This window comes from Coturnix japonica, chromosome 1 (assembly GCF_001577835.2).
Source record: "Coturnix japonica isolate 7356 chromosome 1, Coturnix japonica 2.1, whole genome shotgun sequence".
NCBI lineage: Eukaryota > Metazoa > Chordata > Aves > Galliformes > Phasianidae > Coturnix > Coturnix japonica.
The window spans coordinates 123,861,418-123,879,709 of NC_029516.1; the positions used below are offsets into that span (position 1 = coordinate 123,861,418).

The 18,292-nt window shown below is 41.8% G+C and overlaps 2 protein-coding genes across 2 annotated transcripts in view; both read right to left on the bottom strand.

The window, feature by feature from the left end:
* The window catches only part of LAMP1 (lysosomal associated membrane protein 1), a 15,468-nt gene extending 10,676 nt beyond the window's left edge, over positions 1-4,792 (bottom strand). Inside the window, exon 1 of the mRNA XM_032442646.1 lies at positions 4,675-4,792. Within this exon, the coding sequence (XP_032298537.1) occupies positions 4,675-4,792 (118 nt within the window). The remainder of the gene's footprint in view (positions 1-4,674) is intronic.
* A 3,565-nt stretch (positions 4,793-8,357) lies between these two features.
* Positions 8,358-18,292, bottom strand: part of CUL4A (cullin 4A) — a 33,138-nt gene continuing 23,203 nt past the window's right edge. Inside the window, exons 17-20 of the mRNA XM_015849386.2 lie at positions 17,183-17,288; positions 11,464-11,636; positions 10,516-10,668; positions 8,358-9,948 (exon numbers count right to left, since the gene is read on the bottom strand). Coding sequence (XP_015704872.1) covers positions 9,853-9,948; positions 10,516-10,668; positions 11,464-11,636; positions 17,183-17,288 — 528 coding nt within the window. The 3' untranslated portion in view covers positions 8,358-9,852. The remainder of the gene's footprint in view (positions 9,949-10,515; positions 10,669-11,463; positions 11,637-17,182; positions 17,289-18,292) is intronic.

Consider the following 18,292-nt stretch of genomic DNA (forward strand, 5'->3'; position numbering starts at 1 on the left):
CTTGGAGGTGTTCAAGACCAGGTTGGACGGGGCCCTGGGCAACCTGATCTAGTAAATGTGTATGTTTGGTGGCCCTGCCAGGCAGGGGGGTTGGAACTACATGATCCTTGAGGTCCCTTCCAACCTGGGTCATTCTGTGAAGTTCAATATTCGTTCAGCTGAAACGAAACCTCTTTCCTTACGTAACAGTTTGTCTCAGCGATCTACCACGGTTCACACCAAACCGAAAACTACAGTGGTTGCAAAACAACCTGGCACGGCCGAACAATCTGAATCTGAGCCTTGTGAACATGGTGCAGAGAAAGCTGGGATGCTTGACCCACTCCTGCCCACACCAAGATGATTTCAGGTTTCTACCTTGTAATGATTCAAATCCTGCTGGTCAAGCACAGCAACCCTTTGGCTACACTCCTGTATAATGGAAACCTATTAAAGGAGAAAGATGAATACCTGTTGTGCTTTAGAAAAAAGCAAGCACCTGTCATTAATGGCAATTGTTTACCCTTGCTGCCTACAAAGAGGACCTTGGGTCAAAACAGTTAATGATTCACTGTCTCCAAGCTGCACTAGAAAAAAGGACCACTGATAAGGACAGCAAACTAAAGCTACTTTTATACAATTAAGGGTTTGCTACTATGTTCTCCCGCATAAACAAAACCTTCTTCAGTATTTTTGTGCTACCCGGTGTGAGTAAAGGGCAGCAAGCCAGCCCAATTCAGTCAGACACATCCCCAGCACTAAGTGGAACAGGCTGCCACTGGAACAGGCTGCCCAGGGAGGTGGTGGAGTCTCCTCTGGAGATATTCAAGACCCACCTGGACGCCTACCTGTGTGACGTGGTGTAGGGAACCTGCTTTGGCAGGGGGGTTGGACTCCATGATCTCTAGAGGTCCCTTCCAACCCCTACAATTCTGTGATTCTGTGAAGTGATACAGGTGCCTGATGGAGAGCACAGGAAACACTGCTACCCATGGGACACCAACATGAAGACATAAGAAATGCTGCTTCTTATCCAGAAAGGTTTATTCCTCATTGAAGAAGCAAACAGAATTAGCCAGTAATTCACTCCCTCTGCTGGTTTGGAAGGATCCTGTCAGCTCTGTGCCATTTGGGGAGTGGAACAGTGACCTTGGTGCTTCAGACTTCTAATGGCTATGCCAGAAATGAGAATGGAAAAATTCCTGAGGAGTTAATGCTCTCCACTAATCACACCTTCTAGTGTAACCACCACTCCCAGGTGGATACCTTGAACAATTGGAAGAGCTTTGCTTTGATCCTGGGCCTATACAACACTCAGGAGAATACAGAAAAAAAACCCTAAGAACTTTAAAAATACATTTCTCTTTAAAGATCATACTATTTAGCCACTCTCCTGCTTCCAGGGAATGAATGAAAGCAAAGCAGATTCGATGCATGAATTGCTTCTCCCAAGACAAGCTGGTCATCAGAAAAACCTCTGACTTAGCATTTAGCTGCCACCAATGGACTCAGACTGGGTGCAGGGTTTCAACATCAGGAAGAGATAAGGCTGGGCACACTTCAGCTGTTGTTTCGACGTGCTTCAGTGTAAAGCATGGAAAAAAGGAGCCCAGAGTTCAACTCCAGATGTGGGTGAGTACTATAGGAGAGAATGGGATGAACTGCACTTGCGCAGCACCTGCTGTGTTCCACATCCAATCCCAGAAGACACATCCATGCCAACTTAGAATCATAGAATTACTCAGGTTGGAAAAGACCTTGAAGATCATCAAGTCCAACCACAGTCTAACCATAGTACCCTAACTCTAAAAACCCTCTGCTAAATCATATCCCTGAGCACCACATCCAAACGCCTCTTAAACACAACCAGGGATGGCAATTCAACCACCTCCCTGGGGAGCCTATTCCAGTACCTAACTACCCTTTCTGTGAAGAAGTTCTTCCTAATATCCAACCTAAACTTGCCCTGGTGCAACTTGAGGCCATTTCCCCTCATCCTGTCACTTGTCACTAGTGAGAAGAACTTGCAGGGATGAATTTATACAGTCAATCTCAGACTACCTTTTCAGCGTTGTTGATTTACATTAAGATAGACGACATCTTGTTTCTCAGTTCAAACATGCAGGTGGATTAATGACTTCTGCCTTCATAACCACAATGGCACAGGAGCATTATAATAGAAAGGATCCTTTGCAGCTGTACACTTGCCATTTGGCCATAGTTGCATCCAGCTTAGTCACATGAAGCTTCTTATGGTTTACAGTCTAGAGGAAGGAAGTCTTGAGACAGCTCTACAGAGGCTGATGCCACAAGTCCTGTGGGAAGGCTGACCTACCATGGCGAGACATCCCAGCACTCACATGAGTTCCTTTAGCACTTGCACTGCCTGGCACTGCTGTGTCACACCACACAGCTAACACGCCCCTCAATTAAGCTGACAGCCCCAATAATTAAATAAGGACCACACATCCAAGCCCACACTGGAGAAGAAGCAGCTAAGCCACATGCCCCTGTGCAATGCTGAGCCACAGCTGAAACTCTATCCGCTGCTGGCAGGGGCTCTGCTCTCACCCTTGGAAAGCAGCACTGGCAGGTGACAAAGAGGGCAAAGACGCTGCTGCTCTCAGATTCAGCAGGACATCAGTGCAACTTGAAGTCAGACGCGCAGCAAACATGATTAGAAACCATCCAAACAATCTGGAAGCAGGTTACACAAAGTGAAACCTTGAAGCCAGGCTAACCAGAAAGCTAAGGAACATGCCACAGACAAACAGTGCCACAGGAGCTGGCACAGCCCTGGCCTTGTGAGCCAGAAGAGCTGCACGAGTCAGGACTGAGCAAACCATCACGTGATGGACCTGGCACCCACACACACATTCAGGTCCCTTAACACTGTGCCAATACACTCAAAGAAGCCATCAAGCGAGCACAATGGTTAAGGGCAGCGTTTGATAAAGCCACATTTCAGAAGCTGCACAACGTATAAGCAGTCACATTGCATGAAAACCACTCAATACACAGTCACATAGAACTGGCAACCCCAAGACTCAGGAAAATAGTATAACATCACATTATTTAGCGGCTAACATTTGTTAGCTAAAGTTTCTCCCCCTATAAGCTGCCATTCCCAAGGAGTGCTCTGGCCTGTTACCAAAGCTCTTGTAATCGACGCATTCACTGCAAGTACAAACAGCAAAACACACTGGTGGCAATGTTTGAAATTCCCCTTCAGACTAAGGTTGTGCAATGAGAGCACGAGGGCTGCATTAATAACCCTGAGCCAGCATCATGCTACCTTTATCTCATTATTTCCCCCCTGGATCCTAGACATTATTTACTCACTGACACTGAATCAATCAATGTCTGACTAAACTTAGATGTTTTGGGAAATGTTTTCTCTGCCACGTCCATGTTTTAGCACAGAGAACTGCTAGTGCCCTGGCATGGCAGAAGCAGAGGCAGCTCTGTTGCGCTTGACACACAGCACAGCTGATACATTGTGCTCAGCAGCACACGGATCCCTCCATATCACCATCTCACTATTAGTCAGGAAAAGCTTAATGCTGACATGTGAAACGTTCAGCTCAGTGCTTGCTGGTTAGTGTGAAAGGAAACTGAAAGAGTAACCAACGTGCAGGGAGGGAAGAAAAAAAAGAATCGAGCAGATATCAATCTCTTATCCCTGAGTCAAGGCCCTGCCAAATGCTTTCCCACTGGACCCACCCATGCTAATCCCTCAGCCGCCTGTGATCTTGCATTAACCTGATCAGCGTTCCCTCTGATGACTAAGGGGCTGTGAACACCTGACAGGCTCCTGTAAGGCTGTGCTGCTCCTCACTGCTGCCAGAAAATCACAGAATTGTAGGGGTTGGAAGGGACCTCTAGAGATCATCGAGTCCAACCCCCCTGCCAAAAGCAGAAAATGGATGTTAGCTGTGCTGTTTGCACCACAAAGCTCTCCCTCAAGATCATGCCCATCTTTAAGGCCCCCTCCAACCGAAGACATTTTGTGCTTCTATGGCTCTGAGGTCCTAGGGAGAAGAGATGTCTGTGTATCCACTAGTATAATAATAACAATATAATACTGTTAGTAAATTGTTGCTCAGTAGTAAACTTGTGCAGCTTCTGCTGTTGAAGCAACAGACACAGATTACACGCTAAGCAGTTAAATGGACTGAGCTACGTTTACAGTTGCTATTTGATCAGAGGAGGGTTATCACAACCCCAGAACAAAGCAGCAGCGGGCGGTATCACTTCAGAACTGCAGTCTGACTGGAATGCAAACAAGTGTGAGCCGTACATACGCCATGAGTCCCTACTGAAGAAATAGCTTGGTGCCTCTTGGGCTGCAGGCAGCAACCCCAGTAGCAGGCCTGGCAGCCGGGCCCCTTAGCGACAGCCCTCGGGCCCAGCCTAACTGCCAACAGCCACACAGCTGCCTACTGCCGGAGCGACCTCAGCGGCCTCGCAGGCTGTCGCAATCCCCAACCCCGTGTAATGTGCTATTCCAGAAGCGCAATGCTGTTATTACCGCAGCCCCCCAAGCCGCCCTCACGCTTTCAGCCCCCCTCGTCGAACCCCTCCGCTGAAAGGAGGGCGGCCATAAGGGGAGAGAGAGGCCTCCCAGCGCCATGCCAGCCTACAGGGCCCGGGGTTACCGCTGATAGCAGCCCTCCCGCCCGCTTTTTCCCTTACCGAGGAGGACGGCCGCGAGCAGCACCCGCGCCATAGCGGGGCAGGAGGCGTGAGGAGGCGGCAGGAGGGCAGCGAGGAGCGGGGGGTACGGAGACAGCAGACAGCCACGGCCGGTCATATGGCCCAGACGTCACTGGCACCGCCCCGCGTCCTCACGTGATGTGTGAGGCACAAGGGGAGGGGGAAGGCTCGGTGGGGGATGGAAGTGTGGTGTGTTGGGAAGGTGGGAGAGGTGAGGGAGCAACTATAGAATAGAATTACACAAGTTAGAAAACACCTCGAAGATCAAGTCCAACCACAGCCTAACCATAGTACCCTAACTCTAACAACCCTACACTAAATCATATCCCTGAGCACCACATCCAAACGGCTCTTAAACACAACTAGGGATGGCGACTCAACCATCTCCCTGGGGAGCCTATTCCAGTACCTAACTACCCTTTCTGTGAAGAAGTTCTTCCTAATATCCAGCCTAAACTTGCAATTAAACCCGTCTAAGCTCTATGTTGCCTTGTGTTTGTTGCCGCTGTGTTTAAAGGCAACCTGATGTGGATAGAATACAACAACATTTTAAATAAATCCCCCTTATTTTGGGGGAAGAAAACAACAACAAAAAAGAAGTGTAGTCATCAGATGTTAGTGTAGTAATGGAGATACGGAGCCCAGACATATGATCGCTTTGTAATTCAATGTAATTCAACGCTCTTTCTCATCTGAGCTGTCGAGGATAGAGTTTCCTCATCTGAAACCTTACAAGGACTTATTTGACTATTTCTGGAGTTAGAAAGTGTGCCAACAGCAGCATGTTTTCTCTAAATGATTGCCGTGTCATCCTTCTCATTACAGCTCACTCTACATTCATCACAATCCTTTCTGCTCCCAAGCTGCCTTTGCACGTTTTCACTTAGAACTACTTGGAAATGCAGTTTAGTTACCAACAGCTGCTGAATCAAGGCCAGTTCTTTTAGGCTGAGTGACCTTTCCCTGGCAGTTGTCTCAGTTCACTTATATTTCCTATTTTCATGACAATTCCCAAAGATTAAGTGTGGCTTGGGGGTCTGCCTTTCTATTTGGATGATATTGCTGTAAGCAGACCTTCTGTTACGCTGCACTTTTATCTGTGCTTTTTAGAGACAGAAATATTTTGGTTTTCATTTATTTATGTTTTCCTCCAGCACTCGTAGCAGTCTTTATTCTCACTGTGTAATATGAAAAGCAGAAGTTAGTTAGTCAGCTTTAAAGAAGGGCATAAGTAGCAGCATTGGTCAAGTGCTCAAATGAGTCATCTGCAAAGGAGTGGACGTTAGTGGAAGTGGGACCTTGGTTGTTCCCATTTCTTTTTATCGCTGCTTTTGAAACCTGTGCTGGGAGTGAAGTAAGGTCTGTCAGTATACAATATGAAGAGAGAAGCCCCATGGCACGTTTAGGTGTTCTACATGATAACCGTCCTTTCTACTGAAAAGTAGGCATTTATGAACTGAAAAATGATAGATTGTTGGATTACTACCAACTAACATCAGTTTATATGTTGCATCAAACAATAATACTATGGCAAGAAGTTGGTAATTATAGAACAGAAGGCTACCAGCAGTAAACGACATTGATATTATGTGCTGTGGATCATTAGCTTTTATAGCAGTGTAGAGACTGCACTATATCCAAGCTCCGCATTATTGCCAGCAGTACTGACTTGGTGTTTGTTAGTCTGTTTTCCTAATGAAACATGTCTCATGCAAACATATTGGCCATCAGCCTCACTGCTCTATTATTTGTTGGCCAACACCAAGCAAACTTGATAGCAGTGTAAGATATAAACAAATGTAAAATGCTGCTCCTATGCAGATGGAGCCCAGAGACCCAAGTGAGTGCTGTCACCAAGGGAAAAGCAGTTCTTACACAGCCCTCATGTGTTTTATTTGAGCTGCTGAGCAGTGCATGCAGTTCCCAATACACCACGGTATGTCTCTGGCACCAGATATAGATGCAGAATGGCTTTTTGATGGGAAGAATAGAGGAAATGCCCACACGACCTGAGAGACACAGTACAAACTGGGGTGCAAAGTTCAGGCAGAAGGCTGGAATGGAAGACAGAATATAGATCAATTATTTTTTTTTTGGGATGAATTCCCATGAAACATGACTCCATTTTTTTTGCTGTAGCCTTTTGGCGAACGTTATCTCACTTTACAGGGGTTATTTTCTTTCCATGAGATTTGTCCAGAAATAGTTAATTGAATCTGTAGTACAGAGTCCACTTTCCATAGTACTCTTATAAAGACCATAAAGCTCCAAGTAGGTCACTTTGCATAACAAAGTGACACATTGAACTTCACCCAAAAGGCGTGGGTTCTCCCTTTTTTTCCCTAAGAGATACAGCACAAAGAGATGCAGAATAAGGAAGCTGGAGCAGACCAAGTGAGTTATATTATAAACACGGGTTTAGACGAGGTAACACAAAGTGAGATAAAAGACAGAATGAGGGACACGTGGCACAAGGAGTGGGCAGGAAGAAGGCTGTTAGGGGCTGATAGCAAAACTTCAATTGTCAGACTCAGGAAGAACCTACAACCGTCAGCCATCCACTTGTGTTTCCCTCAGAAAACACTGAGATGAAAAACTGGCTTTAAAAAAAAACACTTAGTATGCGTGTGGTTGAATGAAACTGAAGGTTTAAGATAAACTGATTTAGACTGCAAGATTTTGGCAAGATTCATGGATTCCTCCTTGTATCCCAGACTCCTGCTGTTGTTTTTATTGTTCCACAGAAGAGATTGCTACATGATTTGCTCCAAGGATGTTGAACTGTCATGATTTGGGCTTTCAAGATATTTTCTACTGAATGCAGCCGTACTGCAGATTAAATCTGTTACTTTGCTGCAGCCTGATGTCTTCATTGCTAAGCAATCTTCCAGGAAGTAATTTTTAGCAATGTCATCCATGCGGTCACGGATACACCCATGGGGCACAGTGAACCAAATAGCCAGTATCAACCAAAAAACTGGTTGAGACAGGCTGCTCAGCCAATTTCTATCAGCAGCCTACAAAAAAAGCCCCAACAATAGAACAAATTCTATTGGTTTTCTGTTAACTCCTATCAAAAGAAAGGCAGAACTATGTATAAAAACTCCACGGCACCGCTTCTTGAGATTATTTATGGGGAAGATGGGGGAGAATACAGTTAGGGACAAAGGGAATAATACATCACAGAATGACAGGCTTCAATATTGCCACTCTTCATGGAACAACTCATTTTTAATTGCTACAGCGAAGTAATTTGGCCAAGGAGTCCTCGGCTATGGCAATTAAGAAAAACTGCACATCTTAGCACTTTTTTATCAGTCAATTAACATCTCTTTGCAAAGTAGAATCGATTTAATCTTCAGGATAGCACCACTGCTCTTAATATATGGTTTAAACCTATTGAACCAGGAAGATGGCTTCAGAAAGGGAAGGTAATACATGTTCACTGCTTCAGTTACTGTCTAAAACTGCCAAGTCTTTATGTGGGTAAAGCCTCTGCCCATTCCATATCCGACTTGCACGTTCCTGTTTGTTTTAAAAGTCTAGGAAGATGGAGCTGACTGCTTTTTGCATGTGTGGAAAGTCAGTTTCAAGGCAATTAATGTTAAAGAACAAACTGCATAAATAAACTCATGCCACGTTCTAACAAAGGCTAGGAAATCTAATATGCATCAAAGATTTTATTTGAATTAACTGGATTCAAATATTAAAATAAGTCTACATTAAATTACAATATTAAATATGTTTTAAATACAAGAAACTGAATGCTTTTAGTTCCTAAACACAAAGGGAACGAAAACAATTCAGAAGAATCTGATACAATTAATGACACCGGATGACAGAATGAGGACTCCACTATCTAAATCTGTGAGATGTCAAATCTCAGCAAGGTTTAATTTGAGATGGTGGCCTTCCAACTGATACACAAAATCCACGTTGCATAAGCTTAGTAAAGTATCTCTCAGAAAATATTGCTGTTATAATTCTCATTTATGCCATGCTCAAAACTCCTTTGGTTGTTCTTTTGCAGAATGAAACACACCAGTATGCAAATCTGGGAAATAAACAGTATCTGGTAAGCAGTACCACAAAAGGTATCTTCTTTATAGTTACAATTATCTAACAGATCTACAAGGTCTTTCATTCTTGAATTCAAATCCACTTACATATATACAATACGTAACAAAATACTCACAAAATCCTCAGTCTTTCAAGACAAAAAAACTATGCTTTCACAACACCAAGACCATAAAAGTCTTTTCTTTTTAAAAAAAGGTTTGTTTCTTAAAGTGGATCACGCTGTACAGTAGTTTCCCTGTAGGCAATTTTAAAGGCAAAACTAAATGTTGTGGCAAGTACATACATAGTGATAAAACCAGCTGCCCTAAAATGAGGTAGGGCGTCTGACTCAATCTAATCCTTGCCACTCACCCCAGCAGAAATAGAAATAAAATAATAATTATATCTTATCTAAATAATCCAACAACTCACTACGCACACGCTTGTCCTCTTGGCACATAAAGGATCTCACTTCAAAACCTGATTTATCAAACCAGACTGAAGTTCATAATCATTTGAAAAGAAAAAAGTTACAAACAAACACAAGATCGAGAGTTTTCATGAGGCGTAACTTCAAAAACTCAGTGTATTTCAACAACACCGCTTGTACGTAAATGTTCGTCAATTAGGGGTCTTTAAAAAGTTACCCAAGTTTGTCACTGTAGCTAAAGAATGCAGCATATAGGGTCCTTATGGATGCAGCTAGAACAGAGAAATGGAAAACACAGACTTGCATCCTTCACAAACGTATGTCTTGCACAGGTAATTTTACCTTTCCATCCAACTTCAATGACATTGTGAAGCAAAACAGTAAAAATAAATTTTCAAGAACCAAAAAGAACAAATATCTAAAAGAAACAAAAAATGTGACATTTAAAACTAGTAAGGAGTCTTGATAAGGATGATCGATGAATGTCATTTTGCTTCTCGTCCACAGCAGTGCATGCAGCTGGTTGAATAATACACGTCAACCTGAAATCTGCTAAAAATAAAGTCCTGAACAGCATAAGTATTTGTTGTCCTGAAGATATATTTGGATGATGTTTTTTTCTTTTTGTGGTTGTTTGGTTTTTTTTTTGGATATGTATTTCCTCTTCGTTATGCAACGTAGTGGTACTGATTGGGGTTGTCTTTGTCTCTCTCCATATAGTCTCTGTCAATGAGAGATTCGATCCTCTTTTTCAAGTCTCCAGGCTTCAAGAAAAGATGAGATCAGTAGAACAGTTAATCATACGAATTCCAATCTATTTTATTTAAAAAGCCTCCACCAAAACAAACAAAAACCTCACAGATGAAAACAAAACAACAACAAAAAACAGGACAGCTAAAAACTACATTAAGAAAATGAGCCACACTAAATGGGTAAACTGTTTTCTTCTGTGTTGGGGTACTAGGTTGTCTTTGCAAGGATTTATGAGTGCATACAGTAGTTCTGAGTAGATGGAGTGTTCTAGAATAGCTGAGTTAGGCCTGTGGGTTAAGAGTTAGTGGGTGGGGGGTTTAGGTAGGTGTGTGTACAGGTTCTCTCGTGTGCATTGGGTTTTGTGTAGCAGGTGTACGCATCTGCGCGGGATTTAGGATCGTATATAAGGAGTGTGATGCAGCAATAAATTGAGAGAAGACATCATGGCATCCATGTTCGTGTCTCTCCCCTGGACAGTCGAGGGATAAGTCAGGTTAATTGGCCGATACGTCACTTCTGATACCTTGGCTCATTCTAATACTTAATCCTAGGATGGTCTGAAAAACAAAATCCATTACCTTTACTGGGAATTTCAGTTGGTTGTACAATTCAGAAACAAGGAGATTGTGACCGAGAGTCTTTCTCATCTTCATTATTCGTACAATGGCAGCATCAATCTGATATTGTCTGTCTTGAAATACTCTTTCAGTTGTGCTAACCTGTTCCTCGACCTAAAGAACAATATGAAACCACAAGTATCACCTTTTATTGCTATCATTTTATCCACGATATTTCTGTAGTTTTATTGCCTACGGGACAGTTACATACATTACTGCTTGCTAAGAACTAAGTGATTCTGAAGTGTGCTGCTGAAGCAAGTCAAATATAAAATTAAAGATCTAAATAAAGATCACGTCATATTTTAAATCTGATAAACCAACTTATAAGAACTCCCTTCATATTTTCAGAAGAACACACAAGAATTTGACAGTCTAAACACTGTCTTCTGCACAAAACTGCTCAACTCGAACCTACTTTTTAATTTTCACAGACAAAGGCCAAAAGGGAACAACTCAATACTAATTAAAACGTATCATCTTGCATCCAGAACTGGGAATTGAGTAAAACAAGGACATCCACTACAAACGAGGGGACAACCCTGACCTTTTAATAGCCTTCTTGCCCTCGTAATAAAGAAAAGTGACACAGTGACAGTTGAGTCATGAGTTCAATGTAGTAACAGCTCTTCAGCTGTACCATGAAAACTTGTAAGACACAAAACATCTGCAAGACCACACCATCAGTTCAATATAATAGCATTTGATTTTGTAGGCAAAGGAAGGAATCTGAATTGTTTTGATTTCAGTGGGATTTACAATCAGTGAGTCATCCTCCCTACCAAAAAATTAAAGTACATTTCCCTTCTAATAATACAAAAGCTATGAGAGGAAATGCAGAGATTCTGTCTCTCCACGTGGGACATGGATAAACAGTTAACCAGAATGAATGCAAAAATAAATACATACTGTTTCTTTCATCTGGATTTGATTGATCTTTATTCTAAACAATTTATGCTTGAAATCACCATTAAAGATGAATTTGTCTCCATCTTCTACATCCTTGCCCTTTGGATTTTTAATCAGTACTCGTGCTTTCCCACAAGCTAGAGACTGCAAGGTTCTTCTTAATTCACTGTCCTCTGTGAACAAATTCAAAGTATAGGAGAAAAGAGAGCAAAACATTAGTATGAAAAGTTTAATGCAATTAAATTAGGCATAGAATGAAAAAAAATTACTGGTTTTTATATTAATGTGTTCTTCCAAGCTAAGTTCTGATTACACAACAGCATACAGCCTTCAAGCTTGGCCTCACGCATCTCATAGGTAAGTGCTGAGTGTGTGCACTGCAAGTGTGCACAGAGCTGCACAAGTTAAGAATACAGACCTGACAGGAACATAGGGATCACCTCAACAAAGCTTCTATCTAGCAGCAGTGTCAGAAAAACAATATCTCGGCAACACAAGCCTGGTGTTATCGCTGCAGATTTGTTTGGCAGTAACAGGACATCGATAGAAAAATCAGCTGATCACAACAAGAAAATTAAACCACTCATTTTAGGTGATTTCATTGCTTTTTTTATACATCAGATGCAAATATAAACACAAATGAAAAACAAAGAAGAAAATAGGAGAGAAGTCTTACCAAACATCTTTCTATCAGCTCAGAAGGTGCCGCTGACAGCTATTATATCCATTAAACTTCTCCACAATAGGAAAGGAGTGGAAACAAGCGGGCAAAGGAAATTTTATCTATTAAGATTTAAAGCTAAAAGCACTTGGACGAGTAGATAAATGAAGCCTAAAACATTCTAGTAATTATCTTGCAAAGACGTCTCAGGATTTGGCATTAAAACAGTCTCTGCGGTCTCTGGAATACTTTTACTCATAACACAAAATTAGCACCAAATGTTTCAGATCCAAAAAGTCTACAAGTTAAAACAAACGTTTTGCAATGCAGTGCTGAACTGCACGGAATGGATGAGCTAAAGTGGAATGCTTGTTATTTCTAAAATACTTTAGCTTACATGTTCACACAGAATGATGTTCAACAACTCAACAGAACATCTTCCATATATTCTTTCATTATTAAAAAACCCTGTTTCACACTTTTTAGGCTTTTCACTTTCAGTAAATGCAGACTGCTGATGTGTTTTTGCCCAAATAGAACCCATGCCACTGTGCAAGGCTGCCATTACAAACCCCAGTACCCTCCAGAGCTTTGCTTCTGCTGTGCGTGTGAAACTGCAGGTCACAGAGTGCCAAAGGGCAAGGAACTCAAAATTGCCTTTCAATCATGCAAGGAAAAGCAGGAAACGCATTTATTTCAGAGAGGCTTTCTCAATAATGAGAAAGGCAGGAAAAACTGGAATATATTTGGACAGTATGTCTCAAAGAAGCACAGCAACCAAAGAGCAGGTAACCACTCTTTCTCTGGGTGTCAGTTGATATATTTTCTAACTATATCAGTCTATCAGCAGCAATCTCGTATCTTCTAAAGAGACCGGGTATAATTTATCCTAACTGTGAGTGCAAAACAAAAGTCCCAGCTTTACCTAATTAATTCTTCATAGGTAGCATACTGTTGAGGTTCCTAATCTTTTATTTTTATATTACTTTTATGTGGCACATTTTAATCATTTATATTTTCTGTATGGTGCCGTATGCTGTTGTTATTCCCTTGATCTTAATGTATGGATGGGTTGAGGGACTAGGAAGCAGCCCCATACAAAAGGATCTTGGGGGCTGTGGCTAGTAGGACGTTGAATGTGAGCCAGCAGTGAGCCCTGCCAGCCCAAAGGGCCAACCGTGCCCTGAGGTGCACCAGGCCCAGCACTGCTGCCAGGTGAGGAGGGCTGTCCTACTCTGCACTGTATGTGGGTTCCAAAATGTAAGGATATAACATTGTTAGAGTGTCCAAAGGATGGCTGTGAAAGTGGGGAGAGGTCTGTAGGGTGTGTGAGGAGAGGCTGAAGTCTTTTGGTGCGCAGGCACAGCACCATGCTGTCAGCATTCAAGGAAACACCCACAGACACAGGGTTTGTTTTTTTGAGTGCTCCTGTGTGGGAAAGGAACTGAATCCTTGTGGGTCCCTTGCAACTTGGGCTGTTCTATGATTCTATGTTCTATATGGATAAAGACAAAGGGATGTGAAGACAAATGGGATATCTTTGGGGTGGGTGGGGTTGTGTGTAAATGTGGCGACAGTCCATGTTTTGTCCCAGAACAGTGTAGACATTTGGTGTTAAATGGGACTTAAAGACGCAATAGACAAAGTCTATAACACAGATAGTGACCAGTCTTCTGGTTATTTCAATGCCCAGGAGTTTAGAAACCCAGACACTCACCTACTTTAAGTACAGGCCGTTTAGAAAACAAACCTGTAAATCCAGCAATGTAGCTAATACAGAAACTGCATAAATGACTAAGAGTCTGAATAGCAGAATCACAGAAGATACCATTTTCACCTCTGTATAGCACACATAGTAGGATCACAACTGACTGATATGAATTAACTGATGCTCTGTCCTGTGGCTGTGCTCTCCTACCAAGTGCAGAGAGGAATGCAGATTGCTCAGCTTTACTGTGTGAAGTGCTTTCCTCAAACAATTGAAAGCTATGAGTCATACCATCTCACTGGCTTCTGCCACACAAACTGATAGTCTCTTCATATTAGCTTCAGTATGACTCTCAGGTAGACCACAAAAATACTGATCTGGTTGGCTCCATCTCCTGCTGCAGTCAGCAAAGGAGCTGGGGATACACTGACTGAGAAGCCTGAGGAACCGCTGTGAAAGTTCCAATAGGAGAAGGGAGATTACCAGAGTTACCCAACAGATTTTTCTAACATTGGAAAATCCCAAATGCTTTACATCTCACTCCTGCACATTATTCATGATGCCTCTAAGAGGCCCACAGGAACATATCAAATGAGCAGAATTTCTGATCACATGGTGTTCTCAACTAAACATCAATGCATGTGCAAGAAACTGGGGGCTGAGTTGATGTGAAGCTTGAGAATTACAGCTTTTGGGCCAGCCATTAATCTTTGACAGCTGACTCTGTTTCAGTTGAGAACAGCTGCATTATGTTATACGAATTGGATCAAAATACATGGTAGTCTCACACAACAAAGCCAGTCTCTGCACATGTGATTGAAGTTATTTCTCTCTCTCTGCAGACGTGTTTGCATTCAGCAACACTGGATGCTATTTAATCTCTTAATTGTTTTAGTGGGAGATCCCTTTGTAACTTACAGAACTTTCAGATTCGACCTTCCTAAGGAAGAAGCATCAAATTCTATCAGATCAATATTCTTTTTCAGATCGTTAGAGACTAAGTTGAATAATAACAAGGGAATCCCTACTAGGAGATTCCTTTCACTATGAAAGTAGCCTTTTAATTCCTAGCTATTTTCCGTCTTCTAATCAATTATTCACCCAGGAGAATTCACCTCACAAGCCATGAAAACTTACTTAAGAGCTTGTTACAAGCATTAACCAAGAACTTTTAAAAACTCAAGTGTACAGTTATGACCATGCATATGCTTGTTCACTGTGCTTGCTCTTCCTTGATATATGAGCCCATCAGTTCTCTTCTTCCCACCGTATGCCTGATACCCTACAGAATTACTCCATTAACTTAAAAATAAAAAACAAATACCAAAACGAAACTCCCAAACCAAACCACTGCTCTCGTCACCTACCATTCTTCTCACACCAAGGCTCACTTCAGTTGTGAGAGACTAATTCAGCCTTTACACTGGAAAGTTTCTCTAAAGCTTCCACATGAATGTCATCAGATGCTGCTGTCTCACAGTGATCTTTCTACGCCCTTTACTGACACTTCAACTCGTGATATTTTGTCTTATGGTGCTGGTATAGCTCTGATCTCTTCTGCACCTTCTTCTGTACCAGTGTACAAAGACTGGTTAACACCTTGTAATAAAACACCAAATAAGAATTGCACAAAGCTTCCAGCACCCCCAAAGAAGTGTTAGCACACGTGAACACCACAGTAAAGGAAGTAGCTAAACACAATACTTCAGAGTTGGGAGTTTCAGCATCCATCTACATTTGCTTTAGAACAGAAGAACACACATCTGGGTCAGAAGGTCCATCCAGACCAGTGTCTGGCCTTTGACAGGCCATAAGCTGGTGTGCATAGGACAGCATGCAAATGGGAAGCTAATGCAGGAATGTTCCATACTTCCCTTCCCTGCTTCTCTCCCTCTCCTACCCCACTGCTGAGTTTCAGTCATTTAGGACCAAAGGACTTCCTAAGACAGAGGTGGCTTCCATCCATTGAGAAACCTCCCAGTTCATTGCTCTTCTCTGAACCTTGTCCCTTGAATGCTGCAAGCTTCCCGTTTTTATAACACACAGTGGTCAACAGTTTCACAGCTTATCGCTGCTGGGCAAAATCCAGAGTACTGCTCAGCAAAGGATCAGCCAAGTAGCAGAAGGCAGGAAGGGGGCAGTGTGAGACCAACTCCTGAGAGCACTTTTGGCCATAAGACTTTCACTTACAAGGAGGGAGACTGCTAAATGGGAATGGCAGAAGCTCTGAATGCCATGTGTGGAAGAAGGACTTTACTTCAGCCACCCTGGACTCATGGGCAACCTGTGGGCCATGGACTGTCCTCATTACATTCTACACTAGTTCCTCTTAAGAGATAGGCACAGCACTCAGTGCAATTACATGACATAAAATAGGCAGCTCCCAGCAATCCATCAGTTCTAGCTGGCTGCCCTGATAACAGTTTATTGAAGTCCTTTCTATTGCGCTATAATGTAACGTGTTTTCATGCAGTGGATTTTAATCTGTTGCTGTAAGGCAGCCAGAACGTAAGCTCCAAGGTAAAGTAATACAAAGTGAGAATGCAGGATCTGGATCAGGCTTGTGTGAGCTTATGTTTGTTCTGTAAGCACTGTACTCTGACCTAATTAGTCTCTGGACTATTCCAGTGCTTATCATTCACGCTGGCACAAGTTTTCTTCAGCTGCCTTAGTATTTATGGAATGAGTGACTAAGCAAGCTGAAGCTTCAAGTCTGAGAAGCTGGAGTACTTAGGCTGTGCTGCCTTTTGAAATGCATCCTTCTGAACCACTGGGATTCCTGACAATCCCTTTTGACAATGTTTTATTTACAGTATTTTAGTGTTTGTCTGTATTCAGATACTTCTTGTTGGACTGGGTGATTCTGTGGGTCTTTTCCAACCCTGGTGATTCAGTGATTCTTCAGCAGTTGTTTTATTGGGTTGATCTTAGGGTCTGACAAGCAAAGGCTACTGGATATAATCTACTGGTTGATGCAGAGATTAAGTTCCCTTCAGTTTTCTATAATCCATCCATCTTCAGATTCACAGTGCAAGAGGAACAGATACCATACATACTTGCTATCGGACGCTGCTCTTGTTAAAAAATCAGATCTATTGTAAACAGAGCATTCCAGCAACAGTGGTGGAAAAGAAACAGTCACGCTCTCAGAACTAACCTCTTGAATTGCCCCAAAACGGCAGCATTCCGTAACAGATTATTTTCAGATTATAATATTTGAAAGAGTGCTATAACAGAAATAATCCAAACATACAACAAGCCTTTATCACCACTCACATTTTTACCTACAGATCCATAATTGTCAGTCACTCGGTGAAGAATATTTAAGAACCACAAAGTATTTTTCCTACCTATACCCGTGGCCATTTTAATTTCTTCGAAACTGAATTCATCTCCTTCATTAAACATAAGCAGAACTAACGTCTGAAAGAGCGACACTTGAAATTCTTTCTTTCCCTAAAAAAAGAAGGGTCAAAGATTTAGAAGTAATTCTCAGACTATCTTATCTTACATCTCCCAAATGTGTTAAGTTAGAGAAGCTGTACATTCTTTATTGATAGATGTGCATTTTTGAATGCCTGTCACACAGAAGAATCTGCTTCAATGCAGTATCAAGGAAAAAGGATGTTTTTAAGACCTTTTCTGTTTATCTAACAGTAGCAGCATGGTACAAACCAGAACCTCATTAGAACGGCCTAACGTTTACTCCACACCATTTCATTTTAATTACAATACATGGAATTCTAGCTTTGCAAATTTCTTTCTACTCCAACCGCATATTGTCAGTAGTAAAATGTTTGTTCCGGCTGGCTATGAAAAGGAAATAAAACTCTTCAGACAGATATACACTCTTTTGTCAATTAACAACAAATCTATCTATCCTTGTTGATATACAAGTGCCAAAATCCACTATTTACAGTGAGTTTATAAAATAACACTGTTGTTGTTTACTCTGTTTCAACTAAGTCGCATTCATTAGCAAGGCAAGATATTCCACAAGAAGAAACAAAACCACATTAAGAAACAATGTGATTATTTAAGACTTAAATAATTAAACAAGCGTTTAAATTTTAACCAGTCATTACATCACTAATGCCCTTCAGTCTCCTTTTGCAACAGTTAAGCATACTAAAAATGTCACCAGTATTTCTACGAACAAAACTCTATTAAAAAATAAGATGTTGATCTCTATTTTTCTTCCTCATTACAACACTCCTTACTTCAATAATGTTGTCTGAATGACTACAAATAGGAGGTTTCACTCATGTCTTCTAGCTAGGTGGTATTTTGGTTCCATTAGCAAAAGCCCACTTTCTGCTCAAAATACAACTACTGAACAGTGATTGTTCCTCCACTAAACACGTTACTACCTTTATTAAAAAAAGAAATACTAAACATGACTGGATTCTGAATAACCAACTTTAATTTCATTCTCAACAGGCTAAGCGTTAAATAAGCAA